General features: G+C 56.5%; 1 protein-coding gene across 8 annotated transcripts in view; it reads right to left on the bottom strand.

Moving 5' to 3' along the window:
* The window catches only part of CACNA1G (calcium voltage-gated channel subunit alpha1 G), a 62,393-nt gene that overhangs the window by 16,035 nt on the left and 26,160 nt on the right, over positions 1–20,198 (bottom strand). For 4 of the 8 annotated variants that reach the window (XM_070389682.1, XM_070389687.1, XM_070389684.1 and 1 more), the window contains 17 exons: positions 16,807–16,958; positions 15,841–16,026; positions 15,628–15,742; positions 15,392–15,547; positions 12,535–12,603; positions 11,007–11,091; positions 10,731–10,924; positions 9,423–9,854; positions 8,598–8,698; positions 8,275–8,398; positions 6,472–6,540; positions 6,135–6,319; positions 5,248–5,374; positions 3,658–3,783; positions 3,018–3,107; positions 2,029–2,221; positions 209–262 (listed from right to left, as the gene is read on the bottom strand). In XM_070389682.1, coding sequence (XP_070245783.1) covers positions 209–262; positions 2,029–2,221; positions 3,018–3,107; positions 3,658–3,783; positions 5,248–5,374; positions 6,135–6,319; positions 6,472–6,540; positions 8,275–8,398; positions 8,598–8,698; positions 9,423–9,854; positions 10,731–10,924; positions 11,007–11,091; positions 12,535–12,603; positions 15,392–15,547; positions 15,628–15,742; positions 15,841–16,026; positions 16,807–16,958 — 2,458 coding nt within the window. The remainder of the gene's footprint in view (positions 1–208; positions 263–2,028; positions 2,222–3,017; positions 3,108–3,657; positions 3,784–5,247; positions 5,375–6,134; positions 6,320–6,471; positions 6,541–8,274; positions 8,399–8,597; positions 8,699–9,422; positions 9,855–10,730; positions 10,925–11,006; positions 11,092–12,534; positions 12,604–15,391; positions 15,548–15,627; positions 15,743–15,840; positions 16,027–16,806; positions 16,959–20,198) is intronic. The other 4 variants (XM_070389686.1, XM_070389683.1, XM_070389685.1 and 1 more) reach the window with 3 other exon arrangements.

Here is a 20,198-nt window from a genome sequence, read left to right on the forward strand (position 1 = left end):
GAGAAGTTGGCTGGAGGGGAGTGGTAAGGCCCTCACCTCCTGTCCGGCTAGCACAGGCCTACGGGACACCACAGAACCCAGAACCCCTCACCCTGAGAAGACAGAATCAGTGAGCCATGGAGAGGGAGCAAAGAGGATGCCCGCACACATGATGTGGGCCTGACCGCCCGGGGCCATACCCTGGAACCCACAACCCCAGACGCAGTACCTGGCGCCGCGCTGGCTGAGCTGCCGGAAGCAATTACATCGTCCAGCATTAGATCTAAAAGAATGAAACACGACATCGGTCACTGGCCGGACCAGGTGGGCTGGGCAGGGCCCCCTCGGCAGCTTGCTTCCCCTGGGCTGTGACCCTCACTCTGCCTGTGAATAGGGCATGCTGAGCAAGGGTGTCGGGTCCTAAGTACCAGCCCCAAGCTCGGACACAGGGCACTTGAGGAAGCTGAGCAATTTGGCCAGCTCATTAGGGTCACAGGGGCAGGGAGTCGGAGGCACGAGGAGAGGAGGAAGCCTGTCCTCGGAACAGATGTCCACTCCCCGTGCTGTGGCCTCAGCTGCACCCGAGAAGGCTGCAGACCCCAGAAAGGGAGCCAGCTGGTCAGGCAGGGCCACAGGTACCTCCTGCCAAAAGAGTTCCATCTGCAGATGTCCTGCCGAGAAGACAGACTGCAAGGAGGGGCAGACGGAGCAGGGGTGGGAGCATGGCTGCTGGGGGCAGTACACCTGCTCGGCCTCAGTCGTCCACCAGGAACAAAGTTGGGACCCCTATCCAGAGCTGCTGCCTAGAGGTCAGAGTCCTCACCCTGGAGCAGCCCCTCTCACAGGGCGCATCAGCTCTGTCCCGCCCGCTTCCATTTCACAGCCCCCAACAGCCCTCCCCTGGCTCCAGATGCCCTAGAGCCAGGGGCTGGGGCACCACAGCCCTCCGCCTGCTTGATAGTGCTCACATTGTAACAAACCAAAGGGAAAACGCAGAGCACCACATACATCTTATCAGCGTAAGGAAGACGGCTTGTGAAAGGGTGGAGAGAAGAGGGAAAACCCGCAGACGAAACAGAGACAGACACACAAAAGCTTAGAAAAACCCACACATAAAGACACTTGGAGAGACGTGGGCGACTGAAAGAGAGTTACGCTGATTGATTGCTGAGCACCAGACAGACAGGCAGGAGCCCTGAGATTGGGAGGCGACTCGAGTGCAGACACACCTGGAGACACACGGGGACACAACAGGACCCGCACTCACGCCTTGTGTCCGGGAATCTGCAGTCTTTCGCTTAGTCTTGGCCACCCATAGTAGGAGTGTGAGGAGGCCTGGGGTAGGGGCCTCACCCGGTCAATGGCAAGAGGTGTTGGAGGTCGTAGATGAAGGGCTAAAGGGTCTAAGGCCAGAGTGTCATGAGTTTAGAGTTCCTGTGACCTCAGACCCTCCCTGAGCTGGGTGGGTATTTTTGAACAGCTTAGCGAAAAAAAAAAAAAAAGTGACAGTCAGGAATCCAGGGAGTTTTGCTGGAAACAGGGAGAAAGGAGCGGCCTGAGGTTTGCGCGCCACGGCCCATCTGCATGGTCTGCCAAGGCCTTGCCCATCAGCTACAGACACTGGGCAGCCACAGGTTGAAGGTGTTTGCTCACCAACCGTGGGGTGGGTAAGGTGCCAAGTGCCAAGGTCAGGGTCCCTGGATACAGGCACAGGGCAATGAAGCGGGGTTTTCACCCCATGAGGCTCCTCTCGGAGTCAGGCTGGGAGGGACTGTGCATCAGCTCCCGTTGGCATCATCTGGGGAGCATGATGCTGAGACCGGGAGGCCCGCAGAGGGGAGCTCCCCTACCCCACAGGGCTGAACTGGTCTGCTTCATGCAGGCTCTAAAGGCTGGCATGCTCTCGCGGGGAAGGAGGTGGGGAGGGGGTGGGAGCATCTTCTCCCTGCCCCAGCCCCAGCCCCTGGCCCCGACAGTCGCAAGGCCAAGGCCAAGTATGGCTCAGAGAGATGTGGAAAGACTACCGACCAGCCATCTGCTTCTCCTTACTCCTTCTCTTTTTCTCCAGTCTCCGTAGACGCTTCTCCTCCCGCCGCCGGGCCTCCTCTTCCTCCTGGTGCTGCCGACACTTGTGGAAGTTCTCCACCACCACACCAACGAACATGTTCAGGACAAAGAAGGCCACGATGAGCAGGAACGAGATGAAGTACAGCAGCATCCAAGGGTTGTGGTTCATGATGGGCTGGTGGGGAGCAGGAAGGACAAGTGAAGATATTAGCCTGAGGGTAACTGTCACAGGTGCTGCCCCCCAGCCTGGGTTGCTTAAGACAGGGCCTGCATACTCAGTTATACACAGATCCATCAGGGGATGTCAATGAATGGTATGCATTTGGTGTTAGCCGGTAGAGAGGTTTGGGGACTGTGGCCAAGTAGACAGTGGATATTTTATCCAAAAGGTGGGGAGTTGCTTCTTTGTTGCAGTCGACTCCTGCCCTTAGGGAATGCAAGTCCAGTGTTTCCAGATCTTTGGACTTGAGCAGACCCAAATCTGGATTTTTCATGTGAAACTTGTCAATTTTTAATTGTTTAATGGTAGTGTTAGTCACTCAGCCATGTCTGACTGTTTTGACTCCATGGACTGTAGCCCGCCAGGTTCCTCTGTCCATGGAATTCTCCAGGCAAGAATATTGGAGTAGGTTGCCGTGCCCTTCTCCAGGGGATCTTCCCAACCTAGGGAATGAACCTGGGTCTCCCGCCTGGCAGGCAGATCCTTCACCATGTAAGCTACCAGGGAAGCTGTTTAATTGTTTATCACTAATTTAAAAATTTAAATGTGTTGCAAGCCAATAAAGCAAGCCCACATTTGTCCTCAGGCCACCAGTTACAGCCTCTGATATTAAGACGTAATGCCTCTTGGATGGCATTTTGCCAACCTGCTTTGCTGTCTTTCTAACCGCTGCCTGCACGCATCACACCTGGAGCTGACCCATCGTGAGTGACCTGAGTTCAAAGATGGAAACTGCCCACCTCGGCCCTACCTGCTGGTCCACGCCGACAGCATCCAGCCCATCATACATGATATCCACCCAGCCATCCTTAGAGGCCAGCACGAACAGGGACATTAGGGCCTGGGGGGAAGGGGAGGAAAGGACCATTTGAAACCTAGGGTGTATAGCCAAGACACCCACCAGTGACCCCCAAAGCACCTCCTGGTGATAGCTTGGGGGACCCTAGGCCTTCAGAGGTTAGCCTGGAGTCACACTCCAGGCTCCATGAGAGTTCTCTGTCCCAGGGCTCCATGGCTGCTATGAAGCCGGAAGAGCCATGGGAGAAACCTCAGCCAGGTAGAGCAACGGGCCCCAGAGTTCTGGAAATCCAGAAACCAAACCAGAGTGGGGCAGGGAAATAAACCAGCAAAACTGAGCGAGCTATTTCATTTTCTACGTTTCTGTTTCTATGAATGTGGAATGAGAAAAAGAATCACCTTGACAATACACCTGCATCTTGTACCGTGCTAAAGAAATACATCATCTCACTGCACGGAGAGCCCGCTAGGACCCATTCACTCATGATGAAGCAGGTGAGCCAACTGCCCAGCATGCATCATTAAGCATGGACTTGCATCCTCCCCAGACTCCTGCCACCTCTCCCACCTCCACCTTAGAGCCTGGGACTCACCTGGCCGAGGTTGTCAAAGTTGTATTTGTGCCGGACCCACCGGTAACTGGCCTCAGCACAGTCAGACTTGTTCGTGATGTTCCTGGTGTCCTCGCCCTGGCACACAAAGAACTTCCCTTTGAAGAGCTGAACACACACATAACCAGAGACACAGAAAGCAGTGAGCTGTGAGCACAGGAAGCCCAGACCAGCCCTGGGGCCTAAGAGCTCCAGGTACACCCTAGGTGAGGGCCAGGTGCTCGGTCAAGTCAGAGACATATGGACAGTGAACTCCCCTGCAGGCATCCCTTCCTCCAGCTCCTCGGAGCAGAGTCCCTGGAGAGGAAGGGAAGGTCCTAGGGGAGGGGACTGGGAAAGGGTGAAAGGAGGGGACAGTCATTCATTTCCTACGAAGGGGGAGGCCAGTGATTCTCGAAGTGGGGTCCCTGGACAGCAGCATCAGCATCATCCAGGAACGTGCTGGAAATACAAATTCTCAGGACCACCCCAGACCCACTGAATCAGACACACTGCAGGAGGGCCGAGAGATCTGGTTTAATGGTGGGGGCAGGCAAGGTATATGGATTCCACTCACGAGATGAGGAAAACTGAGGCTCGGAGATGCAAATTCACTCACTAAGTTTATACAACCAGAAGGTGGCGAAAAGGGGGCTCAAACTCAGGTCCTTCTGACTGGAAAGCTCACCCTCACCCTAGAACGGACCAGGCTATGACTGTGGGGAAGGGACTGAGGGACAGGAGGACCAGGGAGCCTAAGTAGGCCCGAAGTAAGAAGTGGAAGGGGCACCGCGTGTGCAGAGAGGCACCACACAGTCTTAGCAAATGTATTCTGGCCTGGTCTCTGGAGCCAGAGAATTTGAGGAAACCCAAGAAGACCTCCCCTGCCCAAGGCAGAATGGAGACCCCAGAAAGCCAAAGGAGGGGACAGGGAGGGGGACAGCCAACCAGAAGCTCCCTCTGGCCCAACAGCCAGCCGTCTATGCTATAGCTGAAATGTCTGGAGCCTGGAGCGAGGAGGGGTAATCTGGAGGAGAAAGATGAACGGGCTCCCCTGGCTCCCGGAGGTGCCTGCTAAATCCTGTAGGCAGCTCCCTTTCTTTTTCCTCCAAAGCCAAGTTCCCTCCCTGGGCCAGAGGCCAAGTTTCCCCAGCAGCCCCCACTTACTGCGTCGTCTGGGGTCTGCACCCGCCTGCCTGCCAGCTCACTGCTAACCTGGCCCAGCTGTCTGGGCCCTGGATCCCCAGGCCTGGCCTGCAGCCTACTGGCTCCAGTAGGGAAGGAAGGGAGGGGACCCCTGAGCAGACTGCAGGCCAAGGTCAGCGTCTGCACTCAGAGCAGTGCATGAGAGGGCAGAACGGCAGCCTATGTGGCACTGGTCAGAAGCCCCTCGAGGCCCTCTCCCCTTGCGGGCCTCTGCCAGGCTCCCAGTTTTCTGCAAAATGCCCAGGAGGCAAAGGAGCCTGAGGGCCTTTGGCTTCAAGGCTTTTCTAGGGTAAAGGTGGCAGCAGCTCCTGGAGCCACAGCATCCAGGCCAAGAGGAAGGCCACTCCTCAGGTTTCTGCTGATAGCTGGCCCTGGACCCCCACAAACCTGCACCCCTAGGATGCCAAATATGATGAAGAAGGCACAACAGATGACCACAATGTTGCCAATGGGCTTCAGCGAGGACATCAGCGTTTCCACCACCAGCTTCAGCCCCTGTGCCCGGCTGATTACCCTGGGGAGAAAGGGAGGCGGGTAAGAGGGGTTCCCGGCTCAGACATTCCCTTGCCCTGCTTGCCACCCCCTCCCATCTTGGCTCACTGGTCCCCATCCTGGGCTCTAGTGGAGGGAAGAGGTTGGCTTTCTGGGCTCACTGTGCAGAGACCCCCACCCACCCCCACACCTAGACCTCTAGGATGGGGTTTGGGTGGTGACTCAACCCAGGGATGCAGAATTGTGTGGAGCATGTAGAAGGCAGGCAGGGAGACGGATTATCACAGTCAGGAAAACCTCACTGGTCAGTCAACATCTGCCTCATCCATGTCCCCACCCATGGAAATTTCTGACTCTCAGTTGGGGTTCAGGGTGACTGTCTGATTGGGGAGGGTCTCCTAACAGTGCAGATCCATTGCTGGAAGTGTTTCCTGGTGGGTAGTCCCTGGGATGGGGGAGAAAGCGGGGAAGCAGCAAACAGTCTGTCACTTCACAGGGAGACTCAAGTTTTGCCCCTGAGGGTTCCACACAGGGAGAGCTGCAGCTGAAGGGCATGAGGGTCCTGTACGGCCCTCCTGCCATATGGGCCCTTGTACGGCGTGCCCTGTTGGAGGGTGTCACGTGAGGGGGTCCCTGAGGGAGGTGCCTGTGGAGGGAGACCACCGGGGCCATGGCTAAACCAAGTGAGAAGTGATGCCGGGGGCGGGAGGCAGGGTTCGCAGTGGAGTCACAGGCCGGAGGCAGGGGCAGATGGGGCGCTGGCCGTCAGGGTGTGCCTGCACCTGAGCGGGCGCAGGGTCCGCAGCAGCCGCAGCACCCTCAGCATGCCCAGGATCTTGGTGCCGCTGTCGGAGACCATGGACACCAGGATGTCGATGATGGAGATGAGCACCAGCAGCCCGTCCAGCACGTTCCAGCTGCTACGCAGGTAGGCCTGCTCCCCAAAACACCAGCCCAGCGCCACCACCTGGGGATGCCCCTGCGTCACCAACACTGCCTCCTCCCTGCAGCCAGTCCTCAGCCCTGCCCGCTCTGTGGCCCAGCCTCTCCCCTGCCCTCCCCCCCACAGCCGGGAACCAGATGGCTCCCATCCAATGCTGACCGTCCCCTCCCCATCACCTTCACTGTCATCTCAGCCAGAAAGACTGCGGTGAAGATGTAATTGGAGAGGGTCAGGAAAATTCGTTCCTGTAAAAGAGAGCAGGCAGGTATTGCCACCGGGACCCACCAGGTCTGCTCTGCGCGCAGAAACCAGGAACTGCCTTCAGTGTTTAACTAGGAACAACCACCCACTCTCCTCAACATGCAATCTCCTCCCTGCTCTCCCATGGTCCCTCAAACACACACACACACACACACACACACACACACACACACGGGAGCCAGCGTCAAGCCCCTTGACTCACTCAGAGCTCTGAGCACAATCCCACTCCTGCCCCCTACCTCCTGGAGTTGCCTTGAGGGAAAGTGATTCCCACCACAGAGCTGTCATCTGAGCCCCAGAGCTCAAGCCCTATTCACTGATTCCTTTCTTAAAACTGGAGCAGCATTTAGCTTGATCTCTCGATGCTCCATCCTACTCGTCCCTGCTCCACGTACTTGCTCTCCTGCTGTGTGCCCCAGAAATCGAGCCGCAGGGCAAGATGGGGGCCTGAGTACAGGCTGTGCATCCCCAGGCACCATATTTATGCCAAGCATAGCGTGAGGCCGGGCAGGAAACAAGGCGGCCCAATCCCCTGATATCTGTGAGCTGATTCCATCATTGTATGGCCAAGAGAGGGGTGTAGAGAGCTGGAGAGGCAGCGGGTAAAGTGTGTCAGAGGGAGTGAGAAACAGGGAAATGGGGGAGAGGGAGAAGCACGTGATAGAGCTGGAGATGGAGGGGCTGAGAGGGACGGTGGGGGAGAGACCTGGCCACGGCGAGCTCTGAGGCAGGAGGCAGACCGGTGTGGCTGGCCACCCTTACTGCATGCATATAGGCTCTCACCTGTTCCCAGGCTGGCCCCTCCACTGCGCATTTCCCTCCGCCACCACCACCCCTTCCCACCGACCTGGCTGGAGCCCACCCTAATGGGAAACAGAAGCTCTATAACATTGAAATCTGAACAATGGTGTGGGAGGCAGCAACGAGAACAGGGTCTGCCTCCAAGTTGGTGGTGCAAGATGCCATGGGCGGGAAACAGAGCCCCCCACCTTTCTAGGCCTCAGATCATTGCTGGAAGGGACAGGCTGTGATGCCAGCCTGGGGAGAGAGCTCCCAGGACTGGCCGGGCCCATCCCAAAGAAGCCAGGCCTGAAGGAGTGCGTCCACACACTCTGACCCATGGCCTTTCCTCTCCTGAGGAGGATGGCAGGTTCAAAGCCAAGCATAAGTGACCAATGCTCCCCCGAAGGCCCCTAAAATGCTACTTGTTTGTAACCTGGCAAGACCCAGAGGAGCAAAGAACAGCTTCCCTCCCCTCTGGGGCATCACCCATGGGGCGAGCTGGGCAGGGTGCCTCCCCATCAGTGCACAGGTCCCGGTGAGAAGGAGACCCTTGACCACTCAGACCAGCTAGGGCCAGGCTCACTGTTGGCATCCCTGCAATACTCACTGACTCACATACAGGCCTCACAAGCCCTGGCGCACAGGAAGGCACCACTGCAAACTGCCAGGGGCAGCAAAGCTTCCTTTTGCCCAGGCTAGGAGCAAGCCCAGCAGCCGGCTGCTTTTTCACAGAAGGGAAACAGGCGAGGCTATAGGAGGCATCCCGGGGTGCCAGTTGCAAGGGTCAGAATCGGGGAGATTCCTGGCTCCTTGCTTCCGCGTCTCTCTGGGCCTCCCTGCCTGCCTGGCTCGCTGCATGGGTACAAATCCTCTAACCCGGGAGGGCAGGGCACCAAGCAGGCACTCAGCAACTGCCGCCAGCCCCAGTGACTCACAGCACTGTGGGGGTCGATCTTGGGGCGCTCCATGGCGATGGTGATACAGTTCAGGAAGATGATGACGAGGACCACGTGGTCAAACATCTTGTGGGTGATGATTCGGTGACACAGGAGGCGGAACCTGCTCCAAGACAGAGGCAAAGGCTGAGTTGGGGTAAGGCGGGATGGCGGTGAGCAGCACTGCCCAGCCCTACCCATCCTGGGCCCTCCCGGCCCGAGGCCCTGCTCTCACCCACCCCCATGTCAAGGGACACTTCTAGCATCCCTGGGATGGAGTCACAGGAGAATTACCCATGAGAAGGAGAGGTTGGGGTGCTGACCTTGACTGAGGAGGGAAGATGTAGGCAGACCAAGAGTCTCGCTCCAGGCAGCAGACAGGGAGCCGGGTTCGGATCCACGCCCTCAGCCGTTCTGCTTTGCTCTGTAGAAGGATGGCCGGGGAGTGAGCGGGGCCAGGTCTCCAAGGTCCTGACCCCTCACTCCTCAGTAGCTCCGTGGCCCTCACTCCTAGCCTACTCTCTCCACTCCAGCCCAGCCCCCTGCCTGCCTTCCCTCCTTCCCTCCCCACTGGGCTTGGAATGATCAAACACCGTCCCCATCACAGCTGTCTGTTCAAAGACACACCTGGGATGAGGAGACACCTGCCCCTTCTCATGTGCTAACCCTGAGGTCCCAGGTCCCTGAGCCCCATCCCCAGGGCTAAAGGTGGTGGTGAGACGGCTGGGGAAAGGTGAATGGGTAAAAGTGGAGTGAAATCAAGGCTTGTGATGAGGTCGATACAACAGAGGGGGACAGAGGAGGGCATCAGTTTGGAGAGATGAGTGATGGGTCTTTCTGAGTCACGGGGGAGGGCCATGAAAGATTCATACACATCTGCCTGAAGTCATTCTTATCCAACAAGGACGCAGAGCTGCAGCCCCAGGCATGATGAGGCTCTGGGGCTTGGTGGGGGTGGGCGGAGGGACAAAGGGGCTGTTTGGACCTTGGCTTCAGGGCTGATACCCCTTGAGATCCCTTGAGCATGATGGTAACTGCCTGAATTCCAAACAACTGGGAGGCAGCTATCCAGTCCTGCACCAGGTCAGGCACAGCTCCCCTCACTCAAAGTCAGGGGTGAGAGGTCACTGTGCCCACAGGGGCCTCACCAAGTTGCCCTCGTCATCACCATCGTCTCCATCCAACGGGGGGTCATCGGGCCGCACAGCCTGACTCAGGCGTCCCACGGCCGAATTGCCGTTGCAGTCCTGGTGCTCAGAGGCTGAGCTGCGGCCGCTGGCTGTGCGGTACAGCCCGGGAACCTGCAGTGTGTCCGGTAGGTCAAAGGAGCTCTTAGCTTCCCTCTCCAGGGAGCCCCTGTGGTGGCGGTCACTGCCCGCTGGGCTAGTGCGCTCCTCTTCCGAGCTCTCCTCCTCATCCTGGCTCTCCCGGCCCTCACCCGACAACAAGGACCTCCGCTCCCCACTTGGGCTCCTTCGCTTCAGGCTGGGGGCACGGCCCAGGCTGTTCCTGCTGGAGCGCCTGCTCGTCCAGCTGCTTGCTGCACTCCAGGGGCTGTGGGGGGAACTGCGGACACTTGGCTGAGGAGTGAACAGGGGAGAGATTGGTCTGAGCCACAGCTTCATGGCCCCGCACCCCCTCACATTCACCCTGGCTCCCGTGAGTCTCCTGGCATCACATCGCTATAGGAGTGTGAGCAGGGGCCCTAGACCTGGATGCCGGGATTCACACCAGCTGTGTGACCTTAGGCAAGTCACTAAACCTCTCTGTGCCTCAGTTGCTCACCTGTAAAAGAGATATGACCTTAGCACCTATTCCTCGTTTGGTTGAGCGGCAGTATAAAATCACAGTGACAGCATGGGCCCTGACACCAACCGCCTGGACTAAAATGCTGGCTCCGTCAACTGCTCAGCGTGGAGCTTCCCACAGCTCCCCCTGGTAATCTGAGACTCAGGTCCCCATCTGTAAAATGGGGATAATATTGGTACCCACCAGAGAGTTGCTGTGAGGATTACATGCCTTTATTAATAGGACACTTATAAGCAATGTCTACAACGTGTCTGGCACAGAATCAGTATCCGGATGGGGTTTGCGGTGATTAAGATGGTGGTATGCATACCTTAAGGAGGTATGCTATGCTACGCTATGCTAAGTTGCTTCAATCGTGTCCGGCTCTTTGTGACCCTATGGACTCAAAGAGGTAAGGACCTCCCATTTTACAGAGCAGTCTCAGAGATTGAGTCTTATCCCCAAGGACACTTGGGGAACAGAAGAAGTAGAACTAGAACACTGCTCTTTGGTCCTCAAGGTCAGGGCTCTGGTGTCTGCCTAGATGACCAGCCCTACTAACACCCCGGGCCTTGTCTAGCCCGTGGTTCAGAGGCTGTCCCTTTGGGCCCGCCAGTTGCACCTCTTTTCCCTCCTGACCCCTGTACAACTCCCATTGCACCCCCTACCGGTGACTTCATCTCGTGAGGTGCTCCTGGCTCAGCCGACCCACTGCTGCTGGTGCGGCGGGAGGGGGGGCCCAGAACCTCGGCCAGGCCGCTGCTGGAGCTTTTGGGCAATGACATGGGAGTGGCAGCCGTGTGGATGATGAGCGGTGGTAACAAGCTCCTCCGCAGCTCCGGGTGCTCTCCCAGAGACACCACTGCAGGGGAGAGAGGGCGAGACCCTGAGTCCACTCAAGGGTGGCCAAGAACCAGGGCCTGTACCTACAGAGAGATACTCACAGGCCAAGCGCTTCTTCCTGTCCCCATCACCATCCAGGCTGGGCGAGAAGAAATCAGGCTCTGACTCCGACTTGGTGGCATCTCCCTGGGGTGGGAGAACAGCGGGCTATTAGGAACCTGACCCGGCAAGGGTTAGTGGGATGGACCAAAGTCTCCCTGTCTTCACACACACACCACATAGAGGCCACAAGGAACCAGCCACCACGGCACGAGGCATGCACTGGCTCAGACCAGACCACCCAGGCTTGGGGCCTAGGCCTCCCAAGGGCCTCTGTCACCTCAGAGAAGGTGGGACTTTCTCCAGAACCCACAGCACAACTTTCCTGGCTCGGACTGGCTCAAGAAGGGCTGAGGAGACAGGGGATAGTCCAGCGGGTGGGTGGCACAGGTCAGAGGGAGCTGGGGGCCTGAGTGAAGTGGTCACGAGAGCCTCAATTCCAAAGGCCACTTGTGCCCTCTGATTTCCCTCCATGACTGCCCTCCCCTGAGCCTCAGACCCGAGGACCCCAGAGAGAAATCGAAGGACCCCAGACAGAGCCATTCAGCCCAAGGGATGGTCTCTTACTTCTTTCCTCCCTCTTCCCAAAGACCCACCTCCTACCCTGGCCCCATTTTTACCTCTCTCCCTGTCTCTGGGACAGTTTTTTTCTTCCTCCTTAGCAGGTCAGTAGGTTCCCCAGTAATTACACACTTCTCCTTAAGAAGTTATTAAGAAATACTTGATTGCTACTTTTGATAAGGACATAAATATTGCGTAATTGGCATCTCAGGGGATCATTTTCATTAACTCAGTTTACATCCCTAACGAGGCCTTTAATTATCAAGTGGGATCTCCAGGGGGCTGCTCAGCATGCACAGTACCATGGAGTCCCATGGGAACCCTGGCTTTGCCCCAAATTCTGGTGCCAGTGCAGGAGACAACAGGGCACAGGCTCAGTGTGGGGCCAGAGGAGAAGTGTGCCCCTGAGCACCTGCTGGACCTCCTGTGTGGCCAAGGGGCCAGAGACACAGAAGTCGATTGAAAATTCTGGTACATTCTGGCAAGAGGCACCCCCACCCCCACATCCTTCAAAGACTTCTCCTAAGATGAGGCAACTTGTGGGGTCTCCAACAGGAGCTTAAGGCAAGGAGGAGGAGAGAGATGGGGGCACTCGGTCTACGGCGGAGATCCCAACCCCACCGAGGCCCGACGACTCAGACTCTTCGGGGACCGAAGCAGAGGCTCCACACGTGGTGCACCACACACGTGCACACAGAGGATTCTAAGTCCCTTCCTTCTCTTGCCATCCCCTGGTCTGACGGGATGGACTGTGCCCTTTGCTGGTGAACAGGGCAGAGGCAAGGAGGCCCTCCCCTCAGTGTCCTCAAGGGGGAAGGGACTTAAAATCAAAGCAAACCTCACAACACCGAGGACCACCACAGCCACCACAGGTTGCACAGCAGCTGAGCGTGAACACAAGCAAGACACGGAGGCAGAGTGGGGGGCACGGGGCACCGGGGGCATGCTGACTCATGATCGCATACCTACCCCCTGGGAGTCGACAGGCAGCTGAATACAGCTTAACTGTCCACTCGCATCTTCCCGTTTGCTGATTTCCTACAGGGAGAGGGGAGGCAGGGGATGGGCACTGGTCACAGGCGCCCGGCTTTCAAACAGCAGCAATGTTGAAAGAGGAGGAAGAAACGGATGGGTGCAAACCCAGCAATGGGGGGAATGAGACATGGGGCAAGAGAGGAGAAGAAAGGGGACAGAAGGGCCTTCCAGAATTCAACCACAGGCCCTGGAGCCAGAATGAATCTGAAGGGTGAGGGCAGAGGCCACAGAGGTGGGAACAGGGAAAGGGAAGGAGACTGAGCCCCCAGTAATCCTAATAATAACAGCTACCATTCACTGGGGGTGTGCCAGGCATCACGAAACTGCTTCATTAACTCTAGCTTACCCAGGTGAGAAGGATGTACAGCTAGCACCATCTTACAGGAAGCATCTGAGGTTTGAAGTAAAAAAAAAACTGCCCCAGGTGATACAGAGAATAAGAGATGCGTCTGGGCCTCGTACTTGGGTCTCTAGCTCACCTCTCACTGGCTCTGAAGCAGCAGGCATGGAGGGTGGGAAGGAGGAGTGGATGGAAGTCACAGAGCGGGGAGGAGACCAAAGACCAGGCACAAGAACAGGCCTCCTAACTCCTAACTCTGCCTTCCACATCAGCATGCTCCTACTGGGATGGGATGTGACAAATAGCACTAGGGTGATGACTACGAGGTTGTTTGATATCAATTAATGGCCTCACACAGGGCCTGCTGTCTGTTCATTCAATTAAGTGTGCATATGATAAATGCTCAGGGATTCAGGGCACTGCCCCCTGCAAGTTGGGAAGTCAACAACCCAGCTGGCCCAGACTCCTAGGCTACTTTCTCCTACATCTTGGCAGGGTGGCCAGCCCAGCAAGGGGTGACCCTTGAGGTCTCTTGCTGATGACGGCCAACAAAATGGGGGTGGCCACTGCTTCCACTGAGGTAGGTTGCCTCGTTTGTAAAAAAAGCAGATCATCGCAATAGCAAAAGCCAACCTATTCTGCCAGATTTTGGGGCTCCCTCAGAGCCACAAGTGTGCCTCTGAAAATTCCATGCAGTTGAGGGCAGGTGCTTCTGCAGGTGTCCAGGTCACTGGCATCGAGTGACCAACCTCCGCACTGACCCAGGGGTTTATAGGATAGATAGTGAGTAGCTGATCTAGTTCCTCACATGGGCATTTCAGGGCCATGCTGCTGCCCACCCCCATGAAGAGGTTGATCTTGAAATCCTTTCTCCATCCCACCCCAGACCCAAAGCATCACACCCTGAGTGAGACCCTCTCCTAGGCACTTGTTGAGGAGGGTGCGGCCCCAGACCCTGGGGAAACCCTCACGCTGGGACAGACACAAGCCCCCAGGAGGGCCAGAGTGACTAGGCCAGGCCCAAAGGCCAGACTGCCCTCCATTCCCACACGCAGACTTTGTTGCTGCCTAGCAACCAGGCCAGTTCAGCAGCTCTCAGTTTAACAAGGTGTCTGCTGGAAGGACTATGGATGGGAAGGGGTGCCTGTACCAGGCATCTCCAGGACTGCCAAGCCGGCTGAATGGCCACTTGAAGGAGGGAAATAGGCTTGGGATGTTTTCCATTTCCACAGAGTTCCACAGGAATTTTTCTGCAGGAATCTTAGCTGTCAGTAGCTGTGGTTTGGAAGAGGCTGAAGGACCACTGTCCCCACTCAGCTCCTCCACCCACAGGCCAAAAGCAGTGGCCAAGCGGTGGGTCTCCATGAGTCTCTTGACTCATGGAACACACTGACCTCTTTAACCCTTCAGGCCACAGAGGGTTAATAAAGGTCCCATCCAAGGGAGAGTACCAATGTCCCTCCCTCCCATCAAGAGGCCCAGGCATCACCAAAGGTGGGGAGGAAATGCAACAATGGTTAACTATGGAACTTCAATGGGAGGAGGCCGGCGTGGGAGAGGCAGACCCGCACCTACCATCCAGCCCAGCCCACAGGGAACAGCCCTCCCTCGCAAGCCTGGGAAGGAGTCAGAAAATAGACTTTTGTTTTTCCACCGTGTGCTGGATATTTATAGACCAGGCCGCAGCGGGAGCTTCCATCCGGGTCACCCGGAGAGAAATGGACCAAGAGCTTCTCCACACCCAACCTGGAGCATTTCTAGGTTGAGTCGACCTGCCCTGTGCTAGGTGCTAGGAAGCTGGGCTGGGCCTGGGGCTCCGGTAGGAAGAGCGGCTGAGCTGAGGGAGCAGAATGGTACGCAGCCCTTCAGGCAGGGACTGCGTCCTGGCAGGGCGAGGGTGGGATCAATGTAAATCAATATTAATTGACGATGCTGCCTATGACGAAAGTGATGGAGCCTGGGCTGGAAATAGGACGCTCATCTCTGCCATGCCCGCAGCTAATTGGGCTCATTTCTCAGCCAGGGCAGCTCAGTTCTGCCCGGGTGCTGGTGCCATCTTCACCAGCTCAGCCAAAGCCCAGGTGATTTGCATGCAAACTTCCCCCACCCCTTAACTCAGATGGGTTCCTTCCAGATGTCCCCAGGCACACCTGTGCTCAGGGATCCAGCTGTCCGTGTGCCAACACTCATCTTGTCCAGCTCCCTGGGGTAGAGTCTAGCCGACTTTGTTGGGGAAGCCCACTCAGTAGCTCACCTTGGATCCAGGGATACTTCCCCCAACAACCACCCTGTCTCTCGAGTGCCAAGGGGCTGCCCGAAACTCAGAACCTCCCAGTCCTAGTCCCCCAGCCTTGTCTGAAGGGCACTTCGGGCAGAACCTCCCAGGACACCACCACTCCAGCAATGCAGCCAATTCCTCCTGGAAGTGGACTGCTGCAGGCAGGGGGTTACCTCCGTTTGGAAGCCCTCCACCAGAATGGCAACGAGCAGGTTGAAGAGCACATAGTTGCCGAAGGTCATGAGGGCGATGAAGTAAAGGGCAGCCCAGGATGACGTGGAGGCCATTCCGTTGTAGAGCACCTTGTTCCAGTCCTCCTGAGTCAGGATCTGTGGGCCGAGGAAGGGAGTCAGGGCCTTTACCGGGGCACCCCCACCACCCTGCCCACCCTCTCCTGTTGCCCTTGCACCTGAAAGACAGTGACGATGGCCCAGAGCAGGGAGTCAAAATTCTTCCGGTCCGGCAACGTGTCCCCATCCCGCTCAGATGCAAATTTGCAGCCGAAGAGATGCATACCCAGGATGCTGAAGACACAGGAGCCGCGAGATGGGGGTCAGGGCCCCAGAAACCCCTGCCCCTCAGGCCCTCATCCCGCTGGCATGGATGCCGCGCCTGCCCTCACCTGAAGATGAAGATGAAGAGCATGAGCAGCATGCAGAAGGTGGCCACGTTGTCCATGGTCTTCATGAGCACCACGAGCTGCCGCTGCAGCGCCGGCAAGAAGCGCACCAGCTTCAGCACCCGCATCAGGCGGAAGGTCCGCAGCACCGACAGGCCGCCCCCCTGCTGGCCCACGATCTCCCACACGCTGCAAGGCGGGAGGGTGGGGGCAGAGCCAGAGCCCGAACCTGAGGCCTCTGCATGCTCACCTTCCCCCCACCCCACCCACCAGCAGCACCTGAGGGTCTGGCCTGGCCAGCACTGAGAAAGTGGGCTCTGTGGGAAACTTGGGTCTCTAGGCAGGAGCTCCAAGAGGCAAGGGTCAGGGTGACAGCTCCCTCCCTCCCCACTCTCCCCTCCGGGCCAGTCCTCTCCCTCCATCAGCCAAAGCAACAGCCTCAAGTTATGGAATGTTTGCTTTGTTCTCTTCTAATGAAATCTAAAGCCAATTCCAAAAAGCAATAAAGCAGCTCTTCTGGCCCAGGGCCTGAGGCGGTGGCGGGGGGAACACTTTCCCAAGGTCTTGGAAACCCTAAAGCAAGTTGCCAGCGTCTCCAAGCACTTTGTAAGCAGGGACAGCTGGCTGGGCCTTACACCTCCTCCAACTCTTCTCCAAAGCCAACTCCCTAGTCTTTGCCCACCCCAGACCTGCATGGGGTCAAGGACAAGGAGTGGAAATGAGAGCAGAGATTTCAGAGGAGCCTGGCCAAAGCAGATGGAAGACCGTGTTCTGTGTGAGCAAGGGAGGGCTGAGAGAGAGTGTGGTATGCGCTGCGAGGGGCACAGAGAATCCCCAGCTAGGGGAGCAGGGGGCCTCTGGGTCAGTGGGGCCTGATTCCAGGCCCAGAGGAGCAGGGTGTGTGGCTCCTCACCCCAAGCTACCCTAAGGGCATTCCTCAGGCAAGAGGCAGCAGAGGGGCAGTCATACCTGATGACAACAATGACGCCATCAAAGATGTTGTAGGGGTTCTTAATGTAGCCAAAGGGACCATATACTAGCAGCTTCAGCAGCATCTCCAGGGCAAAGAGGCTGGTGAAGACGATGTTGCTGATTTCCAGGGCATTGGTGAGCTCCTCAGGCTAGAAGACAGAGTGGACCATGAAGTAGCAGAGGCTTGTCCCTGAGCCCCTCATCCCAGTCCTCAAAAACACCTGGCCTTCCTACACATCTGGGAGCAGGAACAGCAAGCCAGGGGGTGGGGTGGGGGTTGGGAGAGGGTGGTAGGGGTGCTGAATGCTCAGGCTAATGGGGAGGACGCTCCCCAGAAGCGTCCTTAAGAAAATGCACTCAGGGGTGGCCAGTGCACAAAGCCCCCAGCCCCTGGTTCTTTTCAGCTGAGTCTCAGATCCTGGGGCCACAGGCTCGCTGGAGGCCTATGCTGTGGGTTCCACCCACTTCCTACTGCTGGTGGGCACCAGAGGGTGACTGCCAAGGCCTCATACACACAGCCACACACGAAGTCACATGTTCTCCACAATTACTCTGTGCACTTGGCAGCATTCTCTTGGACAACTGTTGGCAACATTATTTCCTTCCAGACACACACACACTGCACACACGTACACACAAACACACACAAATGCATACATGCGCACACACACGTGTACACAAACACACAAACAAGCATGTACATACAAACACACCAATGAGCAGACGGGAGATCCCCAAGAAAGATGTCACACATGAGGTGGCACCTGGAGCTGCTCCCTGAGACTAGGACACCTGGCTTAATTCTCAACCTATCCTGTCAAATCACTGTGTGACCTTTAGCAAGATCCTTAATCTCTCTGGTCAAATGTAAAACACTAGAAGTAGTTAATACTCCTAGCCAGGGTCTGGGATTAGGACAGCGAACACGTTCTAGAGAGGTCATCAGACTTAATGACAAACTCTACTTCATTTGCTATTCTAGCACAGAATATTAAGTGCCTCCTCCCTCTTAATATGGTGGCTCAGTGGCAAAGAATCTGACTGCCAATGCGGGTGCCCCAGGAGATGCAGGTTCAATCCCTGGGTTGGGAAGATCCCCTGGAGGAGAAAATGGCAACCCACTCCAGTATTGCTGCTGAGATAATCCCATGGGCAGAGGAGCCTGGCAGGCTATAGTCCATGGGGTCACAAAGAATCGGACATGACTGAGTGACTGAGCATCCCTCTTAATATTAAGTCCCTACCATATAATCCACCAGGCAGGCAAAAACATGCCAGCAATGCTCCCTGCCTCCTAGGAGTTCAGAGTCTAGCTGGAAACAAATCATACACACACGAAACAGTTGAATAACCACGAGAGGCCTTAGATGTTTTGGTGCCAAAATAAATTATCCAGATAGTAAATCCAGGAGTTCAGAGGAGAGAAGGTTAGTGAGGAACACACTGGGAAAGCCTTAGTTGGGAGACAGCACTTGAAATGAACTCTGAGGGTGAATGGGGTCTCTCCAAGCAGAGAGGAGGGGAAGGCATCACAGGGTTGAGCACAGGGAATGAGCCATGTCAGGGGAGAAAGGGAGGCCCAACCTGGTTGATGACCGAAGCTGCAGAGTGAAATATGATTGGCTCGATGGAGCCTACTGCCCACCTGATGAGGTGTTTTGATCACCCCCAAAGCCCAAGGTGCATACTAGCTACTCTAGAAGTTTGAATAAATAACCAGTGAAGTCCTTAGTCCATCAGACACTTCCCTCTGTTTACCCAGCTGCCTCATCTGGCCAGCTGCCCAGGTAGGTCACCCAAGCATGGAGTCAGGCCCTGGGTACCACCAAATATATCTTAATAGTCCCCATCTATGCGGCCAGCCTGGGTGAGAAGTGGGAGAGGTGGTAGGCTGGGCCTTCTGACTGGCAGGTGAGGGGCATTTGAGGGGTCAATGGCTTCTCAGAAGGAGAGACGTTTTCAGCCCACACATGGATTCTCTCCAGAGACCGGTCTGGGGAGCTGAGCCAGGGTCAGCCGGCAGGGCCAAGAGCCACCTATCCAGAGACTGAGTAACTGTCATGTTGCTCCAGCAGATCTCAAGTGAGACTCTGCCCCCCAGACTGTGAGTGGGGGCAGTGCCACCTGACTTGGCAAGTGGGGTCACAGAGGACCACAGCGCAGGGGAAGGGGCCACAGTCAGGACAGCTAAAGCCCAGGGCTCAGGCCCCTCCGTGACTAAGTGGATCTCCCAGCTTCCGCTCCCAAGTCCAGTCTGTCAGAAGGCTGTGGTCAGTGAACCCGCCTCTCTGTCACTCCGCCATCTACCCAGCTGCCCATTCTTGGATTTGATAAAGATGGTAGATGCAGGCCACACGGCTATGACACTCCGTGGGTCTCACCGCGTACCATCCACACAACAACCTCCCCCTTCCACATCTTGCAGATGAGCACAAGAGGCCAAAAGATGATGCACGGCCAGTGCGAAGTCACAGGACGGGCAGAGCCAGGGAGTGGGACCCAATCCCACCCTACTCCGACTCCGAGAAGACTAGGCAGACCGGATCCAAAGGTGACGGTGAGGGGCCTGTGAATCCAGACACATGGATGGACTGAATGTGTAAAGTGTCTTCTTAGGTATATAAACTATATTTCACATGAATGCAGAGGCATTAATAAAGAACGAGTCTGAAAGTATAACTGAGGCACACACATATCATGGGTATAGTTTAGAGCACGTAAATTAACCATCAAAAAAGCCACCAAAGACAAAACTTAATAAAACGGTGAAAACACGATAGCTTTTGGTATCGTGTATTTACTTCACTAGTGAATCCGTGAAGTACAACCAGGCGTGTAGGGAGAGGGGTGTTCTCACTGCTTCCTGATGTTGTCTACAGGGCTGGCGGCAGTCTGTACCTGAGGGCTCATAGATACACACAGACACACACACTCCCGCCAGCACCCCAACCTAGAGCCTCATCGGAAGGATGGTGCAGGCTCCCCGAAGGCCTGTGTCACTGCTCTCCTCGAGGGGTGGCGGCAGAGGCCGGGGCTCCAGCCTGCCCAGCCAGGAGGCTCCAGGACTGAAGGAGCAGGTAGGAAGGAGGGCCTGGCTGGCACTCTCCCCCGGCCTTCGCTTGCTCTACAAACTTATTGGCAACTCCTGTTCCCTTCCAGGGCCCCGAATTGCCTGTGATCCATGGGAAAAAAGCGCTCTTTTCTCAGACAGCCAGGTCTGCCCAAGTTACTAAATCGGAAGCTGGGAATGTTCTGCAAATGCAGGACGAGGACGCAAAGACACAATCTTAGCAACACCGTTGCCCCAGGGACCAGAGCCGTGATCACAGTCACTGCAGCTGCAAAGGGGCAGAGAGGACGCCAACTCTGACTAGCACCGTCCACAGGCC

The sequence above is a fragment of the Bos mutus genome, chromosome 19 (assembly GCF_027580195.1).
Source record: "Bos mutus isolate GX-2022 chromosome 19, NWIPB_WYAK_1.1, whole genome shotgun sequence".
Classification (NCBI taxonomy): domain Eukaryota; kingdom Metazoa; phylum Chordata; class Mammalia; order Artiodactyla; family Bovidae; genus Bos; species Bos mutus.